At 34.9% G+C, this 21,866-nt stretch overlaps 1 protein-coding gene across 2 annotated transcripts in view; it reads right to left on the bottom strand.

Moving 5' to 3' along the window:
• ACVR2A (activin A receptor type 2A) overlaps positions 1-21,866 on the bottom strand; it is an 86,532-nt gene that overhangs the window by 6,608 nt on the left and 58,058 nt on the right. For both annotated transcript variants that reach the window (XM_082465017.1, XM_082465018.1), the window contains exons 5-9: positions 9,504-9,647; positions 7,444-7,587; positions 6,273-6,418; positions 4,418-4,532; positions 1,493-1,631 (exon numbers count right to left, since the gene is read on the bottom strand). In XM_082465017.1, coding sequence (XP_082321143.1) covers positions 1,493-1,631; positions 4,418-4,532; positions 6,273-6,418; positions 7,444-7,587; positions 9,504-9,647 — 688 coding nt within the window. The remainder of the gene's footprint in view (positions 1-1,492; positions 1,632-4,417; positions 4,533-6,272; positions 6,419-7,443; positions 7,588-9,503; positions 9,648-21,866) is intronic.

Below are 21,866 nucleotides of genomic sequence, written 5' to 3'. Positions count from 1 at the left end.
TGTAGACAAGTCATACTTACCTTACTCTGGAGTTAATTGTCCAGGATACATTTTATCACCTTAACTAAACTGTATATTACTTGGGTATCCCCCATAACACTACATCCAATTGGCTTGCTTTGGAGAGTTCATATTAATGAAATTCTTAAGAAATATATTTTCCTGTAACATCTGCCATCTAACCTACTTGTGCCTCCATAAATGCACACAATAAATGCATTTTTTCTTCCACTTTGAGCCAAAACACACTGAACAGCTTACTCGTCTACCTAGAGACGTCTAAGCTAAAATTAGATCCAAGTTGCTTCAACCTTTCTTAGGTTCTGGATCCATTCTCATGCCAATTTTGGAAGAATGAATGGCTGTCCATTCCTGAGCACTTTCCACTAAATTCCCTTTAAAAGCAGAGTATCCCAAATCAAGTTTCATATACCAGAGGTAGTCTGTCCTACACTGAGAAACTATTACAGTACTCAGAAAATATTCTTATAAACATAGGTTAAGATGGTTATACCTTTTATAAATTAAAATTTAAAAAGATCAAACTAATTTACTTGGTTTGGGAGTTTAATAGTCAGGAAATTTGCCTTATATTCTCATATCCAAAAAAGTGTAGTATAATTGGAGAGAGTAGAGACCTTCTGAGGAGCACTAAAGACAATACCTACAATGCTATAATTCTGTCACACGAGGAATATAATATGCAGGTTTATAATGAGTCAATCAATGTAAATATTTTTAGGACTTGAAAAGGACTTCAAGAACAAGAACTAGGAATCCCTTAGAACCAAGGTGATGTGCTAGGGAGTGCAACTTATGTTCACAATAATGTCTACATCAGATCAGACTTACAAAGCTTTAAGGAGGCAGAATCTAACTTGTGGTATAACACACGCTCAGTTCTGGGTCATGGAGGATAGAATGGTAACTCAATCCATCACGGGAGGGCTGAACAGACAGCCTGAGTATCCTGGGAGTCAAAATCCCCCGACTCTATATGCACCTCCTCTCACCCAAGAGTTGACTTTAACTCTTAGGTGTCTCAGGACCCTCGTGATCTAACCAAAGTAGCAGCCCTCTCCCTGAATCTGGATCAGAGTTTCAAATCTTGATTTCACCACTTATCACTCTGCAACTAAAACAGACAAGCTACTTAATTTCTAGTTAAAATTTGAGCGTCAAATTCCTCACAACTGAGGTGATAATTACCTCCAAAGTTGTTTTAGGAAATAAGCTAAAGGTATGTAAAGTGCCCAGCAAAACATCTGGCAATGGTAATGGATCAATACATATCAGTACCTTTCCTCTCCCGCCCTCCCCATCCCCTGCCTCCTGAATTTTCTTTATGCTACCACCTCTTGGAGTCTATTTAAAAAAAATTGTACTTTAAAATATTACCTTAGAGAGTAATCAACCCTTTTCATACATGTGTAGTAGGTACAGGTATACATATATATGTATATGTCTTTTAAAAAAATATATGTTCCCTTACCATCTGCAGCAGTACAGCGAGAAGCCAGTTCCCACAGGACTAATCCCATGGCGTACATATCTATCCTCAAAAATGCATCCCTTTGGAAGTTTATAGCACCCTCTAATACCTCTGGAGCCATATACCTTCGGGTACCAACCTGAAAAAGATGTTGAAAGCAAGCAGCACTTACTAACTTTGTGAACTAACATTTTATGATTTTGTAAAGAGAATCAAAACCAAGTGTGCTCTAATATCAGGTAAGATAACTAAATTATGACTACCAGAATTTTATTCCATTTCAAGTAATACAACAGCCAAGACCCTGGAAACAGTGGATGCAACCATCAGTAGGGACTGCTTAAATAAGTAAGAGTACTATGCAGCTCTTAAAAAAAAACATGAGGTAAATCTATAAGGACAAATATGGAAAGATTTCTAAAAATACTGTAAGATGAAAACAGCAAAGAACAAAAGCAGTATATATACTAAGATCCCTTCTGGATACACTTAATAGATATATCAACAGACATTATGCTGGTCTAGGCTTCGACTTTTTCCCCCTTCTGGAAGTAATCACAAGAAACTGAACAATGGTTATTTGGAGACAGGATGGAACAGAGAAAAAAGGCTGTATACTTTTCAACTGTACATTGTTTGAAATGTATCTTTTTAAAAAAAATACTCCTTTTGAGGGTTTCTGTGTACGAAAAAAAAAAAACCTAATAAACAATACAAAACATAAAACGAATTAGCCAAGTAAAGGATGGATAAACTTTTTAAAGTTCTGTTTCCACAAAATCTATGTATTTGTTTCTTCATGAATTCTGTCTTAAATTCTTTATTGATATCTGTCCCTAACAATCTGGTATTTCTTAGTAATGTAAATATGGTTACTAAGCTAGCACAGCTAACTTTGGTTGGTGCTTGACAAGATTCATATATGAACACTTAAATAATTTCTGTGAGATAGGTGGTTAGATTAATCCACTTGAGTTTAATAGGTCTAGGGAGTGGCCCAGATACTGGTATTTCCAAAAGCTCCATTGTTAAGTGACTATCATCTATAGACTAGAAGTTGGGCAGTTATCTGCAAATATACATATAAAGAGATGTTTAAGAAAAAATAAGGATAGATCACTAAGACCCTGAAGTTCAAAAACCCGAAGTTTTTAATTCATTTAATAAGGAGAACACTTTAAAAGAAAGGGTAAAAAGGGAGCTTTGCCTTTTTTGCTACTTTAAATAACTATTTTAATTGTACTGTAAGCAAGCTTTTCCCAAAAATTTACTTTTCTCCTGAAGATAAATGTATGCCTTCCAAAGTACTTCTTTTCTTAAGAAATGATGACATCTTCCTTTTCAGTATAAAATGTCCTCTCTTTTATAAATTGATGATGATATTAGAGAAAAATGTTATTTTTTTTCCAGTGTTCTTTGCAATATATAAAATATGCAATAATAAGCATTTTGAAACTTTCTGGTCCATGAAATCTAAAGTCAAGGAATCAATCATGTATTATTCATTATTATTCATATATATGTATTCAATACATATATATATGTAATCATTATGTATTATTAGTTATTTTTACCCTCATCATGTAAGCCAATCATGAGGGCATTAAAAGATATGAATGAAGGGAGATTCGTCTGGTGCTTTGCCATGACCTAGAGGGGTGGGATAGGGAGGCTGGGAGGGAGGGGATATGGGGACATAGGTATGCACATGGCTGATTCGCTTTGTTGTACAACAGAAACTAACACAGTATTGTGAAGCAATTATACTCCAATAAGGATCTATTAAAAAAAAAAAACTTGAAAAAAAAAAAAGATATGAATGAATCCCCAAATTCTTTTCTTACAAAGGGGGGAGGTTTATAAGGTACCAAAGGATTAAACTCTTCCCAAAATTTAGTCTTAAGGTAATCAGACAATCAGCTCAGAAGCCTGGTCCTAGGCTTCCTGCACAATCTCCCATCTCAGTTACATTCTCCACAAAACTGCCTTCCTTCCCAAATACATATGTTGTCAACTTTTCTAGAACTATGACTGCTGGCTAAATTCTTAAATCATTAGTCAATGTTGCCAAAATTTGTTGTGCTATGTTCTTGGAGGTCAGTAGGACACACTGGGCAAAAAGAAAGTTGAGAATCAGATGATCAGATAATTTGCCTGATTTGAAAGGTGAAGTAATGACTGTGCAAAATCATTTGGCTTTGTAAGGAAATATCACCTTTCAGGTCAAACTGGTTTGAAAACACCTTTCTTAGAGCCTCAGTTTCTGAGAATAAAACGTATGGATAATGTTCTTTTCCTCTTTGGCTTCCTTAAAGGCTCCCATTGCTGAGGTCTCTGTGCAGACCTTGGTTAGTAGAGTTAAACTCCTTGCTCAGGGCCTTACAAGTGTTCGGAACTCTGGAGAGAATTCAGAGAAAAGCTATAAAGTTGATTAAAGAGTTAAAGAAGCAACAGAGACCAAGAAGCAAGAAACTATCATTGCTGTCTGGAAAAGCAGGCACTAGATCTTAGTGCATCATACATAACATGAAGAGTGACTGATTATTCCTCCATTCCTCCTAAGACAGTGAAAGAATCAACAAGTTAAAACTAGTGAGTTAATATTAAGAACTCCCTAAAAGAATGAGGCCTATTAAAATGTGTTGGATTCTTCTTTGATTAGTTTTAAAAATAGAATCCTATGACATCTAAATTGTTTTATGAATTGCTTGATCTAAACCACCTGAGGTCCTAACAGTCCTTCATCACCATATGAAAATATCTTCCTCAGCAAATTTAACATATTACTCTTAAGAGAGTCATTTTTATATTAGATACCAACTTAAGAACCAGCACAATAATTTTAGACCAACTGATCCCAGATGCCATCTAAGAAAATATGGGACAAGATTATTTTTTCTTACAGTTTACAGTTATCATCCTTACCTGTCCATGGGTATCACCTGCAGACTTGCCAGCCTCAAACTTTAACGCCAACCCAAAGTCAGCAATGCAAGCTGTCAGATTGTTTTTCAACAGCACATTTTTACTTTTGATGTCCCTTGCAAATAGAAAGATAAAGTATTCAAATTCAGTTTAAACAAGTTATCTTTTAAATTTTTTGACTGTAAGTAAGGAGAGACTATGTATGCTTTAAAAAAATAGTTATTTCAAAGTATGAAATACAGAAAAGGGGAGAGGGACGAAAAGTTTAAGTAAAGTCTCCAGATAGCTTGAAGCACAAGAGTACCTAGTCGACCTAGTCGTATCCATTACATGGACAATAAGAAGGAATTCTCTCCATAAAGCAGTTTTATAAAGAGCTGCCATTCCAAAAATACTGTCCAGCCTACATGTTACCTATGTCACTCCTAACTACCAATCATAAAATTGTTGTTTTTTAAGATAATAAGCATATTTCAGAGTTTATAGTTAGAAACTCTCATTGACACTGAAATTTAAAAACCAAAACGAAAGAATTTTCAGTAATAGCTGAATTAGAGCTTTTTGCCTATTGGCACAGGCCTACATTTTAAAACCGTCCCTTGTTTTAATGGTTCTTATTATATTCACCAACTTGACTGTACAAAAGCATCTCTACAAATGTATAAGAGAAATTTTTCACCATAAACATACACTGCTCCAGCTGGATCCTGGTGTTCCAAAAAGCGTAACCATTTTAAAGCAATCAGATGTCTTCCTCTACACATTAGCCTCTTCTAGCTCATCCTAGGGTTTACTATACCCCAGTAAGCTCAGTAAGCTTGTTTACCCCAGTAAACACACCAGTGCCATGAGCAATGGTAAATTTATGTGTGCAGACCCAGAGACCAAGTGTGAGACAGAGGACGCACAGAGAGACAACCACAAATGCTACAAAAATCAGTTTTAGACTCAAATGATTTTTAGGGACCCTACTTAGAATAACCTTTGGGGGTTCCAAAGGATTAGTTCCCTATAGGACTAGGTGAGGTGAGCAAAAATCCAGGAAGAGGCGGTTAGACTGTATGTAGGAAGGTGAGAAGGGAAGCTATTTCTGAGGTAGAAGTCATTTAAGGTTTTCAAAATCAGAATCTACATTAGAACTGGAATAAAAGTAATGCCTCCCAGCAACCTAAAACACCACCTGATGGCACTCAACTAAGTATTTGTTAAATGAATCAGGTAATTTAAAACATCCATCTTTAAACTGAATATAAGATGACAGATTGATCCCATGTTCAAGGAAGTTAAATACACAATGGCAAATTGAATCCCATGTTTAAGGGAATTAATGGTTTCCCTTTTAAGGATATGACAATTGTTGGGTCCAAGTACTATTTCTTCACTGAAAAATAAAATTTAGTAAGCCCAATTATTCAAATAATACCTCCTTCCACCTCAACTTAGGTAATGATCACATGGTCATTCAAAACACAAGCAAAAAAGATACTCAAAATCTCTCCTTAATTACATCCCCTTATACCTATTTATAATCATCTTTGAAGTAAATCATGTTTTGAGGTAAAACAAATTTCTCCTTTGAGACAAAGAAAATACACTTTCATTCTTAACTGTGTTTTCGGAAATGAGACAAATTGAAACATAAGTCAATAATTAACCTTTGATAATGATGTTAATATATACATTATCCAAAATACTTCCTGGCCAATCTCAAAGCTAATTTGAAAAACAAGTGAAAATCAATGCCTCCTATAGCATGATTAGGTAACTAGGGGAAAAATAAATTTTGCCCAGGGGACTGACAGTTTAAATAATAAATACTGAATTATTGGGTAAAATAATATAAATTTAGCTCTACCTGTGAGATATGGCGGGTTTGTGGCCATCTTTTAGGCCAGGTATATCCTCATGTAAATATGCCAATCCTCTAGCCATGGTTTCTGCAATATGACACAATTCATTCCAAGAGACCACATTAGCCTTAAGAAAGTCTGATAGTGAACCCTAAAGAAAGGGGGAAAAAAAACAACTTATGTTCTTGACAAAAGCCATATGTATATGGAGACTTTCCTTTTTACTTTTAAGAGGTCATGGAAGGCAACATAGCTTTCCTTTCAGTGAATAATATCCAAAACGCAATCTTTCTGGAATGGTTCAATTTCACATTAATAAACATTTGAAAGGAATACCACTAATCTTTAAAGGTTTGCTACAAGCACAGTCAGTCAATTTCCCATTGAGAAGGCAAAATTTACAAAAAAAAAAAAAAAAAGATTATTGAAAATCTAAAGTTCTAGAAAATATTTTAGAAGTTAAAATATACTGACTATAGAGATGTTATAAATAGGACTAGGAGAACAAAAAATTAAAACATATGAACAACAACTAACCTAAAGAATCTTCCTCTAGAGATTACTGCCAACCTTTTAGTCAAGAATTAAGGGAATTAAAACAGCCACTTTTTTCTGACAGTGATGAAACTGATTGCCAAGAACATCACAATTTCCTACTTCATTAATGTATACTTTCATACTAACTCTGAAAGCAGAAAAATTGAGGAAAAATAGCAAGTGTGTTTTGGTGGTAATTATCCTACAAATTAGTGACTCATCAAAGATCAGATAACTTTCCTGACCCTAGTTTTGTCACTAAGTGCCATCGATTAAAGAATTTTAAGAAACAAAATTCAAGCTGAAAAAAATGTCTCATGTAATAAAAGTGGACAGTAAATGGTAAATGAAAATTCCTAAGCATTGGCTATACTAAAATAATTATTTGTAAGAGAGGTAATTGCAGCACAAGAAATCAGGGACAAAAGACTGGTATTATTTAAGTAGAGGGTTAGATGAAAAAGTTGTCATCTTTGTTCTTCTATTAAATAAATCATTTTCAAAACAGGTTTTTATTTATAAATATTAACCAACTATAATAACACACTGTTCCCAGAAAAATAAGTGAGGGCTTTGTAGCCAACATTAGGAAGTAAGCCAACCCTGACTTCACTGAGTTAAAATGGAAAGTCGTTTTACCTTTTCATGAAATGCTGTGATTAGCCAAAGATCCACATCAACGCTGGTGCCTCGTTTTTCTGCACCAATGAACTGTAATATGTTCTCATGCTTCATTCCAGGCAAACTATAGACTTCATATTCATTCTGCCATGACTGTTTGTCCTAGAGTTAAAAAGAATAGTAAGAATGCAAAGAACACAGGCAAATAAACCATATCTAAGAGATTACTCAAGTAAGTTCTAAGGCAATTTTTTTTAAAGGCTAAGTATTAAGAGATTCTTTGGTTTTGCTTTGTCCTGTTTTTTAATAAAAGAAAATTTTGACAACAGGTAACAGTTACATACCAAATGCCTGCCCTGCCCCATTCCTTCAAACATACTTTTTTGTGTTTATAATTTGTAAACATAGAAGTTGATCAGAAATACTGCACTTCTGAATCCTAACAATGGCAACACAGTCCACATACAAGTTAGTACTACAGTGTAATTTTATCACGGTGTGAAATTACCTGTGTTACTATTAAGAATAATCTCTCTGAGAGATGAAATTCAGGGAGAATGACTTCATCTAAATAGAAAACAAATTTTTTCAAACACTAACAGCATGTCAAACCTTCTTAACAAAATGTTTAGAATACCCTGCAGAGTCAATAAGAGAGCAATGGGGTATAAATATGCAACACAATAATTTGAAACACCACAGATTCACTTGTGCCTGCAAGTGATCCATGCCTCTTACATGTCTACTTATAAAGGATTAGTTTCTTTTCACAATGGGAGAATAACGAAAGTGGGAGGCACCATAGCATAACAGTTAGGAACCCTCTGGATCCAAGCTATCGAAGAACCTTTGGCATGTGACATAATCATTCAGCTTCCTGATCAGCAAAACAAGGACTGTAGTGTGTGCCTCATAGGGCTGTTGTATTATACATATATTGTGTGTTATATTATATGTATGGTAATAATACATAGTAGTGAGTACTCACATATGTAAAGTACCTCTATCTGACACAATAGAACCATTCAATAAAATGTTAGCTACTGTTGTTGTTGTTACTCTTATGTTAATAGCATCCAAATGCGCTTCTCTAATTTTTAAGCTTCCTCACATGAAATAAGAACCCTGATCTTCTTTGTGAATCTTGGCCCAAAAGACTTTTCTTTTGAGAACTAAACTACAGTTAACAGTATCTGCGTTGCTACCAAAAAAAAAAAAAAAGTAATAAACTTCTTCACAGACTCTAAGAAACAGGCTTTCAAGGAGGTAAGAGGGCAAAAATCTAGGTATATTAAGACAAAGAAATTGAATAATTTTGTTATAAGGAACATCTACTATACAGGTGCAGGGGTGAAGCCTGCATCAAAAAACCCAGCCAGGATCGCAATACCATGCACGGCATTAGCCACAGGTGTGTATAAGCAGAAGACAGGAACAAAGGAATTATCATAGATCTATACCACCAATGGAGCAAAACTAAAGAATATCTCAGAGGTGCATGAGACCAGGGTTTTATAAGGTTGGCCCCTTTTAATAGAAAAACAAGTCAACAGTAAACCAATTATTTGGAGTCTTGACTCAATGCCTCTGAAAATTCACCAAACAAAATCTGAAATGATTACAGCAATACTCAAAGTAGAACAAAAATGAATCAGTCTGGTAATATATCTCCAAACAGCGATTCTAAAACAAAGCACACTATACTCTTTCACTATTCTGTTTGCTTTTTCTGATAATGTCAATGGGACATTAAAAGTTAACCACGCAGACAATGAATTATATTTTTAAATTAGAATCCTCATCTTCACTTTGCATTTCTGTAGAATTTTTACTGGCAAAAAATCTCCTGTATGCTTATGTATTGTAATTCCACCACTTTAAACAAACATGACTGTTGTACCATTCATTTCTCAGATGAGAAGGCGGACATAATAAGGGCTAACCACTTTCCCCGGTATCACAAAGAACCACCATGAAACATATGGCTTGTGTTTTCAGACTGTTTCTGAGTTACAATGACCTAGCCAGCTGCATCTTTTAAAAAATATATGCAGACTAGGAAACTGCAATAAACATACCTGTATTGGAAATATTTTCACAGCCACATATTCATTGAGTAACTGGGCTTTCCACACACAACCAAATCTTCCCCTTGCTTTCACTTCTAGTAACTGCAGTGGCTTCAAACCTAGTAATGGAGAAGGTGGGGGTGGTCCTGGATCCTACAGATAAACAATAATAATATTATTTAAAGAGCAGCACATAACACATCTCACTTCTAAATATCAGAAAAACGTGAGTATACTGAGGAATCAACTGACAGAAACGGTAGACACGTACAAATGACATTAACTTCAATCTTGCCAAAACTGAATTCTCAAGCATTACTAATTATCTATAGTGATCAAAAAGCAAGAAACTTGAATTAAGAGTTTTCATAATAACATTCCTATTGCTACACACATACATATATATATATATATACACACACACACACACACACACACACACACACACACATATAGCAATCAGGAGAAAAGATCTAAAATCTTTTTGATCCAGTCTCACTAATTCTCCTAAGATTTTTCTGTGACCTTCAGGATATTACTAACGGTATTTTAATTTCATCCAGTTGATTATTCCTTATAGGATAAGGATTTGAAAAGTGCCAGATACAGCAAATTATGGCTACGTCTCAAAGAAACCACTCCTCAAAATCCATTACTTTCCCCAGTGAGTGTTTAAATCTTTCTTCATGAATATCAGAAATACCCACAGCTGTTCTCAAACACATTACAAATAGGTATTTCAAATACAAAGCACATAAAAGGAGTATGTAAGTTAGTGTTGCTATAACCAAACTGCTCCATTCATTCTAATTTTTCCACCCAGTAACAATTTATCCCTTTGCTTATAATTACTTCCCAGAATTGATCTGAGATAATATTAGTATTCTGGGACTCATGGGCAAAGAAAGTACAAATAACAATTCAGAAAATAAGTGGTCATCATATTAGATGATAAGGTATGGTAAATGAAAGAGAAGTATACTGCTATAGTTAATTTTTTAAATGGAGCAACTATAATATATAAATAGGAGTACAGCATCACCAGGGAATCCTCCTATACAAAGTAGAGTGGCTACCCTTCGCTAAAAACATTGTATTAGTTAAATATCTGCAGCTAAAGCAAGAGGTAGAAAGCCTTTTGGAAAGCTTCCAGAGGAAAGCAGTAACATGTTTGAAGGCCTGTGTAATGAGTATTGTTAGGAAGAACTAAAATTTCTGTGGCAACAGCAACAGACTTTATGACACTGGGTGGCACCTAAGACACTTGGAGATTATATGTCACCCCTTTATCAATGCATGTCTCTCTGCCTTTACTCTCCTTCCTTAAAACAAACAAACAAACAAAACCCTCCTCTTCTAATGCCTCAGGACAGTTAGTGCTCCCTTTAGGCATTATTCAGACCCTGGATGCCACTCAAGATTTTTTAAAAGTTGGCATCTACATTAGAAAGACCCTCAGCAATAGAAACATTGCAAAGTATTAAAGAGAAAAAATAATGTAATTTCTTCTTCTAAAGTAGACAATCTTTCTAAAATGGTTTGAGAATTCCTATTTTAAAACAGTATGATAAACCAGAAGACTTCCTGTGACCCATTTTAACATCAGATATTTATTTTTTAAATGTCTGCAAAAGTTTCTTTTCCTTCACACATTCAAAACATGAAAGGTTAGTAGAGCTAAAGATTATTTTAGTTTAACAGAGTGACAAGTTAAGAAAGTCAGATGTACATCTTACAGAAGTATGGCCTCTCAAATTATGAGTCTCAGTGGGAGGGGACACAAGACACTCTGGAGAAGTTTTACCAGAACTGAACCCCCCCCCTCTCATTCCTTGACTGATCATATGTATCTGCAATAAGAGACCCCACTGATCAGAGTATATGACTTATGTGAATGTGGAGACAGGAGGGAACAAGTTGAAACCCTCTTCTAGAGGCAAAGGAAACCAGTCAGAGCTCTAAGTTCAAGAATTATTGGGGGGCTTCCCTGGTGGCGCAGTGGTTGAGAATCTGCCTGCCAATGCAGGGGACACAGGTTCAAGCCCTGGTTTGGGAAGATCCCACATGCCACGGAGCAACTAGGCCCGTGAGCCACAATTACTGAGCCTGCGCGTCTAGAGCCTGTGCTCCGCAACAAGAGAGGCCGCGATAGTGAGAGGCCCATGCACTGCGATGAAGAGTGGCCCCCGCTTGCCACAGCTGGAGAAAGCCTTCGCACAGAAACGAAGACCCAACACAGCCAAAAATAAATAAATAAATAAAACTAAATATTCACCTACAAGTTTAAAAAAAAAAAGAATTATTGGATAACTGCATAAAAGAATAATTATGCTAACTAAACAAAGTTCAATTTGAAAAACTTTAAATAACTATAAGGTTAAAGTCAATGATTCCCCCTCCTTTAGAGATAAGTTAGAAAAGTTGAGTTTTCAAAGCAGGGATGACAAAAATTAAAGTATGCAGATAAGGGTTGAAAGCTGAAGAGGGAAAATAACCAGGTAAAGAGTAATATAGCACTATATGCAAACACTAAAATTTTTAATAACTTTTATAAATTGACTGATAATGTCTCTCTAGATAACATACACATTATCCATTCTCTATTCTAAAGAGTACCAACCATATGGATATGATTCAGTCTATAAAATAGGATTTAGATGACTTAATGCACATCTCAAATTAAGAATATGTCGGCAGTTCAAAATAAGACTTTACTCTGTATGACAGACTCTAGGTCCATCCACCTCACTACAAATAACTCAATTTTGTTTATATTCCATTGTATATATGTGCTACATCTTCTTTATCCATTCATCTGTCGATGGACACTTAGGTTGCTTCCATGTCCTGGCTACTGTAGCTGATTCATGTTGTCATAAAGCAGAAACTAACACACCATTGTAGAGCAATTATACTCCAATAAAGATGTTAAAAAAATAAATAAAAGAATATCCAAAATAAGACTTCAATATAATATTAATCTTAATTTTAGGAAACAAAAATTTCCAATGCCTATGTTTAGAATAAAAAAAAAAAAAATCACTGAATGTTTTCCAAATGCACAGATAAACTTAAAAGTTCCCGTAAGTTTCCAAGACTCTGTTTACAAAGTTTCTAAGCTACCGTTATTTCAGTAAGAAATCTTAGATCACTCTAATGAAATTACCATTACAGTCAGCATTATATATTAACAGCCTGAAAATATGCTTTGTCAAAATTACTTATAAGTAAAAAGCTTAAATTTAGGAGAACACAGGCCAATTTTCAAAGGGTGAGAAAAAGATCTACAAAGGCACACTCCTACAAAATGTCAAAACTTAGAAATGATAATTCTACAATTCTTAGAAAGGTTAGGTTCAAAAATGAGAACTCTGTAACAGATTATAACTCTATAAAATCTATACTACCAGTCAATATATCTTTTTGCTTTTCTAATAAAATATTATTGGACTATTCTTCTAATTCACATACTTTTCAGTTCTTACATTTAAGAGCTTACATTTAAAGGAAGTTTTAACCACTTCCCTCATATCTAGCTTTTACTTATCCTATAATCTAAGAATATTAGAAATTATTTTCTGTTTATTAGCAGCATTACACTAATTTACCCAAAAAAACCTCATACTTGATTCTAGGAATAAAGATTTATACCCCTAAAATATATGTGAACCTGGGGAGACAAATTCAGACTTAAACTTCATAATGACAACAACAACAACATTCTGATATTATCCATAAAACATGGCTTTGCCCTGCTACAGAGAAAAACCACTTTTGGAGGGGTAACTATAAGGACTACAGAGTTCCTGAAAACTTTCCCTAAGTTCCAGTTCTCTTGCAGTACCCATGCTATTTTGCACAGTTAAAAAGATATTCATTAGAACATGGTTCTGATTACACCTCTTCTTTACCCATTTGTATGTGAAAATTATGGCATCAGAAGACATCATGTTGAGAAGTGACAAAGGACAATAGCTGGAGAAAGTGCCCCCCACCCCAGCACCACTACACAGTATCATTACTGTAACCAATAGTGGATAAAAGATTACAGGTGAAGAGCTGTAAAGCAGTCTGTGATCATTTTACTTATTCTGAGTTCTCCATATGAAAGGTTAATTCTAATCTAAATAAAGCCTTAAACTTCCAGACAGCAAAAGATCAAGTTATACTTCTCTAGCCAGTCCATTTGCTAAAGATGCCAAAGATGAAAGAAACTACCTGAAAATATAGATTTCACATTAAAAGATAATGGATTCGACCAGAAAGTCAGCATCTGTTAAAAATGAGCACATGCTGATATTTAAGGTAATGACATACTATAAAAATTAAGCAATACAAGGTTTGTAAGGCTAAAAATCTAGCCATTAGGTGTTAACTTCTAGCCAACTAAAACAGTTGTTTCTACATTTCACCTTAGATAAGTATAAACACTGGTAACAATTCTTTAAAACCAAAAACTATTACTATGACAAGCCAATCATGTTTTTAATACTAGAAGTGGAAAAAAAAAAACTACAACATAAATTTATAAACTATAGAGGATGCACAATAAAGCAACAACAACAACAAAAAAATCTAAGAACAAAATGTTTAGTATGCATCCACAAAAAGTGCCACAACCATAAAACAAACATCAATGCATCTTACCTCTATCATTATATGAAAGGCGTGCTTGTGAAGAAAAAACACAGGCAAAAGAAATTACGATTTATATCCAGAATGAAATGAAAAATGACACATCAGTTACAAAAGTGAAGGAAGGAGAATAATGATTTAGCTTTTTAAAAGCTGGCAATGATCCAATGTATCATATTTTTAAAATGAGAACAGAGAACACTTTCCTTATAAACAGAGGAAAGTAATATATTCTTTTTAAAATCTTGGACATTACCTATCAGATAAGAGGTATTATTATATAGATGACTCTAGTATGACCCCAAGTTACCTGATCCAATGGACTTCAAGCCAGCAAATAAACTAAACCAAGTCTTAAATAATTGTTACTTATTTTTCTAAGAAGTTCTAAGGCCTGACTATAAGAGTTTTTTTTAAAAAAAGCAATTTAGCTGAGAAGCTATGCGTTGGAATTGGACTCTGGACACCAGAGGGCAGTACTGCCTTTAACAAAAACTGCAGGAGCAGCACAAGAAATTTTTATATAGCTAGAGTTAAGTTTCTCAGACAGTTGTCCTAAGAATCTAGCATCTCCAACTTCCTGAACTGCTTCATTCCCCTCTCATGGAAGACGGAAGAATCCTTACAGTGAGACAAAAAAACATTTCTGGTGCCTATGTGAGTGTGTGCTACATAAATAATACACTAGGGAAAGAAAATAAGATGGGAGAAGAGTAAGATCAGAACTGAGCAGAACACAGTGATAGACCAGGCCTACTGTTAACTACTTCCCCAGCTACATCCAGAGTGAAGAGGTCAAGCAGTGGTGGCCCTGGAAGGAAGTATCCATGCATATTTTTCAGGCTCAGGACACTCAGATACTGATAAAGAACAAGATTTTCATTTTCCTAGTCATCCCACAACAGGTAAGGGCCCTAATTTAAAATCAAGAGAAATATTGTCACCAGTGTAAAGAAAGACTTCGAATTCCTCCAAACATGTGACTATATTTCCCAGTTTCCAATATTTCTACAGAGAACAAATAGCACTGACGAAAAAGATTTGACAACTTGTTTATATGTACCAGTTGCTTAACTAGTTTTTCTTGCTTCTTGATTTTCTCCTGTGATGATTCAGGATTATTTAATAATTCATCTAAAAGGCTTAGCTAATCTCACTATCAAAACATTTTATCAGTACTACAAAGTAAAATTCATCCCTTGAAAGAATACATGCCAAATGAGTAACTAGACTGTAGCTTCCAAGGCTTAAACACCTCTGTTTTTGTTTTCACACCAGTGCTTTCAGAGACAAAGATGCCACTGTAGTAACACTGTGCAAGTAGGTGCTGTCCATGCATCTTACCAAAAAAGTGCACCTTTGCTCAATACACCTCTCAATAAGTGAGTATTAGAATAAGCTATAGAAAGATCCAAACTAAACAAGACACACCAAGAACAGCCCTCAACGCATAAACTATGTTACAAAATAAGAGGCAAAACAGAATCCAAAAAAATAAATTCACCAAAATACACAAATAGATAAAGAGTAACCAAACAAAATAATCTGGATTCACAACTTGGAAAATGAAACTTGAATATCATGCACTGTGACTGGAGATAACAGTGAAAACCAAATCAGCACATTAATGTCAAGTAATTAGGTTGCTGGATGAGAAAGAGGCTTGCTGCTTATTCCTTAAGGGGAAAAGAAATTAACTATTGACAAACATCAGAAAGGAATGAATAATACTTCTCTATTCATTCAACAAATCTTTACTGAGCACCTAGTTTGTGCCAGGCACTGGCTACCCAGGCTCTCATGACACTTACTATAGTGTGGGGAAGAAAGACTAATCAAAGAATCATACTAATGAATGCATAATTATAAAATAAGAGCAATAAAAAGCAATTTAGTTACCTTGAGCACCTGTAAAGAGAAACCTAACTTATACTGGGCAAGGTAAATAAGAGAAGACCTCCTGAGGAGAGGATCCTTGAGAAATGAAATAAGTACTAGAGGGAGGCAGATGAGGTGGAAAAAAACGGTATTGGGACACATCCTAGGTTTCTGACTTGTGCAACCAAATGGTTACTGGTTCCATTTACTAAGAACCAGGTCTGAGAGAGAAGATCATTACCCTTGTATTGTTAAGTGCTTGGAGACATCTAAGTGGAGATATTAAGAACGCAGTTAGATACACAGAACTAGAATACAAAGAAATCTTTCTAGAAATATGGATTTTTACATGCTATAAATATATGTGAAATATACTATAAATTTTCTCTTACTATTTAAACCATTCCAAGATTTATATTTATACATAATTTTGTTAATAACTCACTCAACAACCTCTTTGGATGATCAAGAAGAATTAAGTACCCGCTCAACAAAGTATTTGAAAACTGACAAATTCTGAATTTGTTTCCTCTTAAGCATATAATTATCTTACATTCTAAGACATTTTACAATTGCAAATTTTAAAAAAGACTATTTACTGCCAAGCAGACAGAAATAGAATATGGAAAGAAATAATATAGTATGTGTATCAGGACAAATGCTTCTGAGCTAAGGAAAGCAAGACATTATACATTAACAGATTTAATAATACTGATACTGTCAAATGCACAGCCATGATTCTATCCAATTAGATCTTCAAAATTCCTCTCTGATACATCAACTCCTACTTCTCACATCTTAACTCCTTCCAAAGGCAAAGCATGAAGGCAGACCAAGGTGGATGAGTGAGGATTCTGCATAAGTTCCCTGAGAAGTGACTAGCCCCTCAGGGCGGCCAGCACTGGAGTTGCAAGCCTGAAGGAGACGCGGCAGGCGCGCCTATTCTGTTGGCTGCTGCTCAGGAGCATCAGGTTTATTCCTGGGCACAGAAGGAATTTTATTTTTATTTAGCATTTGTGTTCTGCAAGTGGAAAAAAAGGAAAAGGACCGTGCTATACATTAATAAATTGTGATGTGATAAAATGGTTATGTTTCTCTGCAAGGCTATATATAGTCACTATAAAAACTATTTTAAATGTAAATTATGTACTCTGATCCCTCCCTGTATCCTACTTTAGTTTTTTATGGACCCAACCTAATAATTTACTGAAATGAGCTATTCAATTAAAATTACTTCAATGGATAATAATAATCCTTGGACATAAATGTCCAAGGCTTTGCCACTCAGCAGACTGACTCTAGGCCAAGTCACTTCACCTATATACACCATGGGGTATGGAAAGATTACACTGAGTTAATATGTATAAAGTGCTCTGTATAGTGCTTGACAGGGTACTCAAAATGAAATTTTTTATTATTTGAAATTAATTTCAAAGTATTGACACATATATATGCCAATATTTTGAAATTATTTTCAAGTAAAATAATTTCAATAAATCAATTTTAATATTGAAATCAATGGTTTCAACAAAAAATTCTTCCTTTGGAGTACAATTTTGAGGTCATTGGCAATTAACAACTAAAACTTATTGAGCACTTAAAATTAGCCCAGCACCCCAGATGTGGCTCTTCTCCCAATCACTACAGAACTGGAATCAAACATTTCTCCTCCTTTCCTCCATCTTTGCCCAAAATTATTGAAGCAATTCCCTTTTTACTCTTTTTACCCTTCCTCTCCAAGCTGCAAAGTCAAACAACCAATCAACCAACCTATTTTTAGTGCACCTACATGTTAACTGTGGGCTCCAGAAGGGCCAGCAGAGACTGTCCCTGAGCCACTTAACATTATACATCAAGCACAGTGCCTGGCACACAGGAGGCGCTCAAGCAACAGGTGAATAGTTAAGCAAAAATAAAACAAACCAACCAACATGAACACCTCCCCAGCCTATCTGATGCAAGCAGCTTTCACTAACAAATGGACTTCTTCATTTTTATTACCTCAAATTAAAAAAAAAAAGTTTGACAGCAATGAAGTAGCTAGGAATGATGGAACAGATCGAGGATGAGGTCCAGGAAATAAAAAACAGAGAGAAAAGCAAGCTCACTTCTTCCTATCTACCATCTCCTTGCCAGACAAGAAAAAGGAGATATTATGCACTCTGGTCTATATGCATCAGTCCCATTCGTAAATTGGCAAACAAGGTGGGGCCCTTCACAGGCCAAAGAAAAACTGATTTCAAGATTTTAAAATTTAATATGTCATTTTTAGAAATAAGGTCCTTTGATTAATTTTAATGTGCAGCTTTAACTTGTTTTAAGCTTTTGATACAGCTTTTTTTTTCCCCCTTTCGCTCCTTCTCCCCTTCTTTTTTGCTTTTGGACACAGAATTTCAGCCAACCTCCAAGTGGGCCTGTCTATACATTTGTAAGAGAAACAACTTATATACACCTAACTAGAGTAATACTTTGTCAAGCTGCATGTCTATGGATAATTTATGATACTTCTCCCTACAATTAGTTTAGAAGTATATATAGAAGTAAGTTGTGGGACCACCCTGGTGGCGCAGTGGTTAAGAATCCACCTGCCAATGCAGGGGACATGGGTTCAATCCCTGGTCCAGGAAGATCCCACATGCCACGGAGCAACTAAGCCCGTGTGCCACAACTACTGAGCCTGCACTCTAGAGCCCGCGAGCCACAACTACTGAAGCCTATGTGCTCTAAGGCCTGTGTACCACAACTACTGAGCCCATGTGCTGAACTACTGAAGCCCGTGCAACTAGAGCCCATGCTCTAGGCAAGAGAAGCCACTGCAATGAGAAGCCCGCGCAATGCAGCAAAGAGTAGCCCCGCTTGCTGCAACTAGAGAAAGCCCACGTGAAGCAATGGAGACCCAACACAGCCAAAAATAAATTAAAAAAAAAAATATTTTTTAAATAAGTTGTAATTTAGGTTATCAATACAAAAATAATGACACAAAGAGACATTTGTAGTAGCCCTGTTTCTTAGGCATATATGGGAAAAAAAAAAAAGGTGCTCAAGAGTTAGGCAGTAGAATTATATACCACCACATTAAATATCTTAAAATAATACAATTAAAAACTACATGTGAAGTGTAGGTTCTAGCTCTTAGCAGAAACCTAACACAAACTCTAAGCTAATAAAACATCAAATTTTGGTATCTTATGAGCATACATTAAAGCACCACTAAATTTCACTTAAAAATACATCATACAATCAGAATGAGATAGATTAAAAGTACTAAGCTGAAAAGCTGTCCTCAATATACTGTTAAAAGAAAGCAACTGTAGAATAACATTTTATAGTTTATAAAAAAGAAAATACATATATACTCAAATGAGATTAGAAAAAGATGTCAAAAGATACACACCAACCCGTTAAAACTGGTTATTTCAGGAAACTGATAAAGGAAAAAGAGGAAGAACAAATGATTCTCTCCTTTTTTTGGACATACTTCTTTCTGTATAATTTGTCTTGCTATAACAAGCAAGCATTTGTAGTTAATTTTTAAATGGAAGAGAAAGTGAAAGAGAGAGATGTGTTCTTAAACTCCAGCCATTTAGCAATCAACCTATTTCAAGATGTGCTTCTACAGATGTAATATTTATTTTGTAAGTATAACTTAATACTAACATATTAAATATTCAATAAAACTCAGTAAACTTCTCCCTGCATCTTCTCCAAATAAGGAAGCAGCACACTCTCCTAAACTGACTTGGCTGAATAATGTTATGCTACCCCTTTAGTATCTTATTAATTTTAAACGGGTACATATATAAACTCATGTTCAACAGGAAAATACTACAAAGCATTGTCACAGACGGCTTGGTTTCTCAGTGGATAGTAATCTGACATACTGTGAAACGACAACCTATTATTACTTTAATATTAAGGTCAACAGCATTGTTTTGTATGCACAGCTCAGTATTCCAAATATCTGAAAGCCTTTAGTCAGACCAAAATCTAGATAAAATGTCATGAAAATGTTATGTCAGGACTGAAGAGATTGATGTCATTTAAAAAGTATTAATGCTGCAATACTTTAGTGCTATTATATAGCCTTCAAAAATTAACAAGAAGCTAACTTCATACCTTGTTAAAGGTAGGTAATTTCTAGCCCCTAAACTGCATTTTCTTATCAAGTGATATTTTTTATCAGCACAAATATAGATTTTATAAGAAGGAAACTTAAGCTTACATATGGTTATGAAAGCAATGCAAACAGTTTCACTGAAACCACATTAACTCTAACCACAATAAGACTTCTTAACAGAGTCAATGCATCAATTCCCTCATATTTGTGACTCACTGGTACTAGAAAAACCAGCTGGCATTCAATTTACTTACTGGAGATTGTAAGAGCATCCACCTACATACAGAAAGACAGTTTCAGGATAGGCAAAAGAAAAGGTGACCCAGGTAATGCAAATTAAAAGGATGCTTCACACCTGTGATTACAGAAAGAACTGAATAATGGCATTCTCTTATAAAAAGCCTGAAAAACTTCAACTTATTTTATCCCCAAGAAATAAAGTCCTAAAGCACATAAAATGTTTATTAAACAATTCCTGGGTATACTGCATTATCACTTAGTATAACACTAAATGAAACAAAGTCAATTCAGCAATTCATCACTTACAGAATGGTTATTACACGCACACACTGCATGAGATACAGTAGTGAGTACAATACATACCTTGTCTTTAAGGAGCTTATAATAAAGTGTGATGATGGAACATGCTCGCAAATGGCCAGAACCTTTCTCAACCTAAGTTATTTCATCTGAATCACAAAAGAGAGAAACTGACTTGAGCACTATTTTCTCAATTCTTTCAAGGATGGCACGTAACTAATACCATTCTAGATACATATGATGGATGGCTTAGGGTGTAATGGAAGAAAAGAATCAAAAGGCAGACAAAGTATGGAAGACGACATGTCATGTTCCAAACTTTGTATTCTTGCTGTTGGATCACTCAGAGCCCTCAAATATTTTTAAGCACGGAAGTAACATAATCAGACATGCAAAATGTTACTGTATAGCAATAGTATAGATGGAGAGAGAGAACTGGAAACAAGAAGACCAGCTACGAGACTACAGAAATAATCTCAGCCTCCAGCATAATAACATCCTGAAAACCACAGGATCAGAAAGGATGAAAAGGTACTGGAGTTCATAAATAACAGGGCTAAGAATAGGAGAAGTTACTGTCTCCAGGGCTTTCATCCAGGATGAGGGGAAGACAGTGATAACATGAAAAAATGTTAGAAACATAGTAGTTACAGGTTATAAAGAAAGAAGAAAGGTTTATTTCTTAAAAAAAAAAAAAGCACAATTACTTTTTTCTATGTCTTTAACTATGATAGATCTATTTTAGAATATTTTTTATTTTAAAATAAATTAGAACCGTAATTAAAGACCAGATTTTAAAGCATGTATATCCCTGTATCACTTCTTCAAAATACTAACAAAACCAGAAGAAACTTTAAACAACTTGATGTCTTAGAAATAAAGAATCCTACCATTTAACTGCCAGAACCAGCTTATTAAGAGATGTATGTAGATATGTCTTAGTCTTCCAGAATACCCCGTAAGACTGATTTTTACCCACAAAGAGAATAAATAAAAGACTGAGATCAGACCAATGAATGAGCACAGTATATGTAACGTTAGCTTGTTCTGCTGAGAATCACTGTAAATTCTCTTCAAATATAGTTCTTATTGTAGGAATGATCCATCAATAAGCTATCACCAGCCTTTAGCCAACACTTTAAGAAAAAGTTTCCCTAAGAAAAGAGAATGACAAATTTTATGTCATTGTCTAAAAGTGAAGA

This window comes from Balaenoptera physalus (genome assembly GCF_965194825.1).
Source record: "Balaenoptera physalus genome assembly, chromosome: 6".
In the NCBI taxonomy this organism is placed as follows: domain Eukaryota; kingdom Metazoa; phylum Chordata; class Mammalia; order Artiodactyla; family Balaenopteridae; genus Balaenoptera; species Balaenoptera physalus.
Note: the sequence above shows the minus strand (reverse complement) of the source record. Positions and strands in the feature narration are given on the sequence as shown.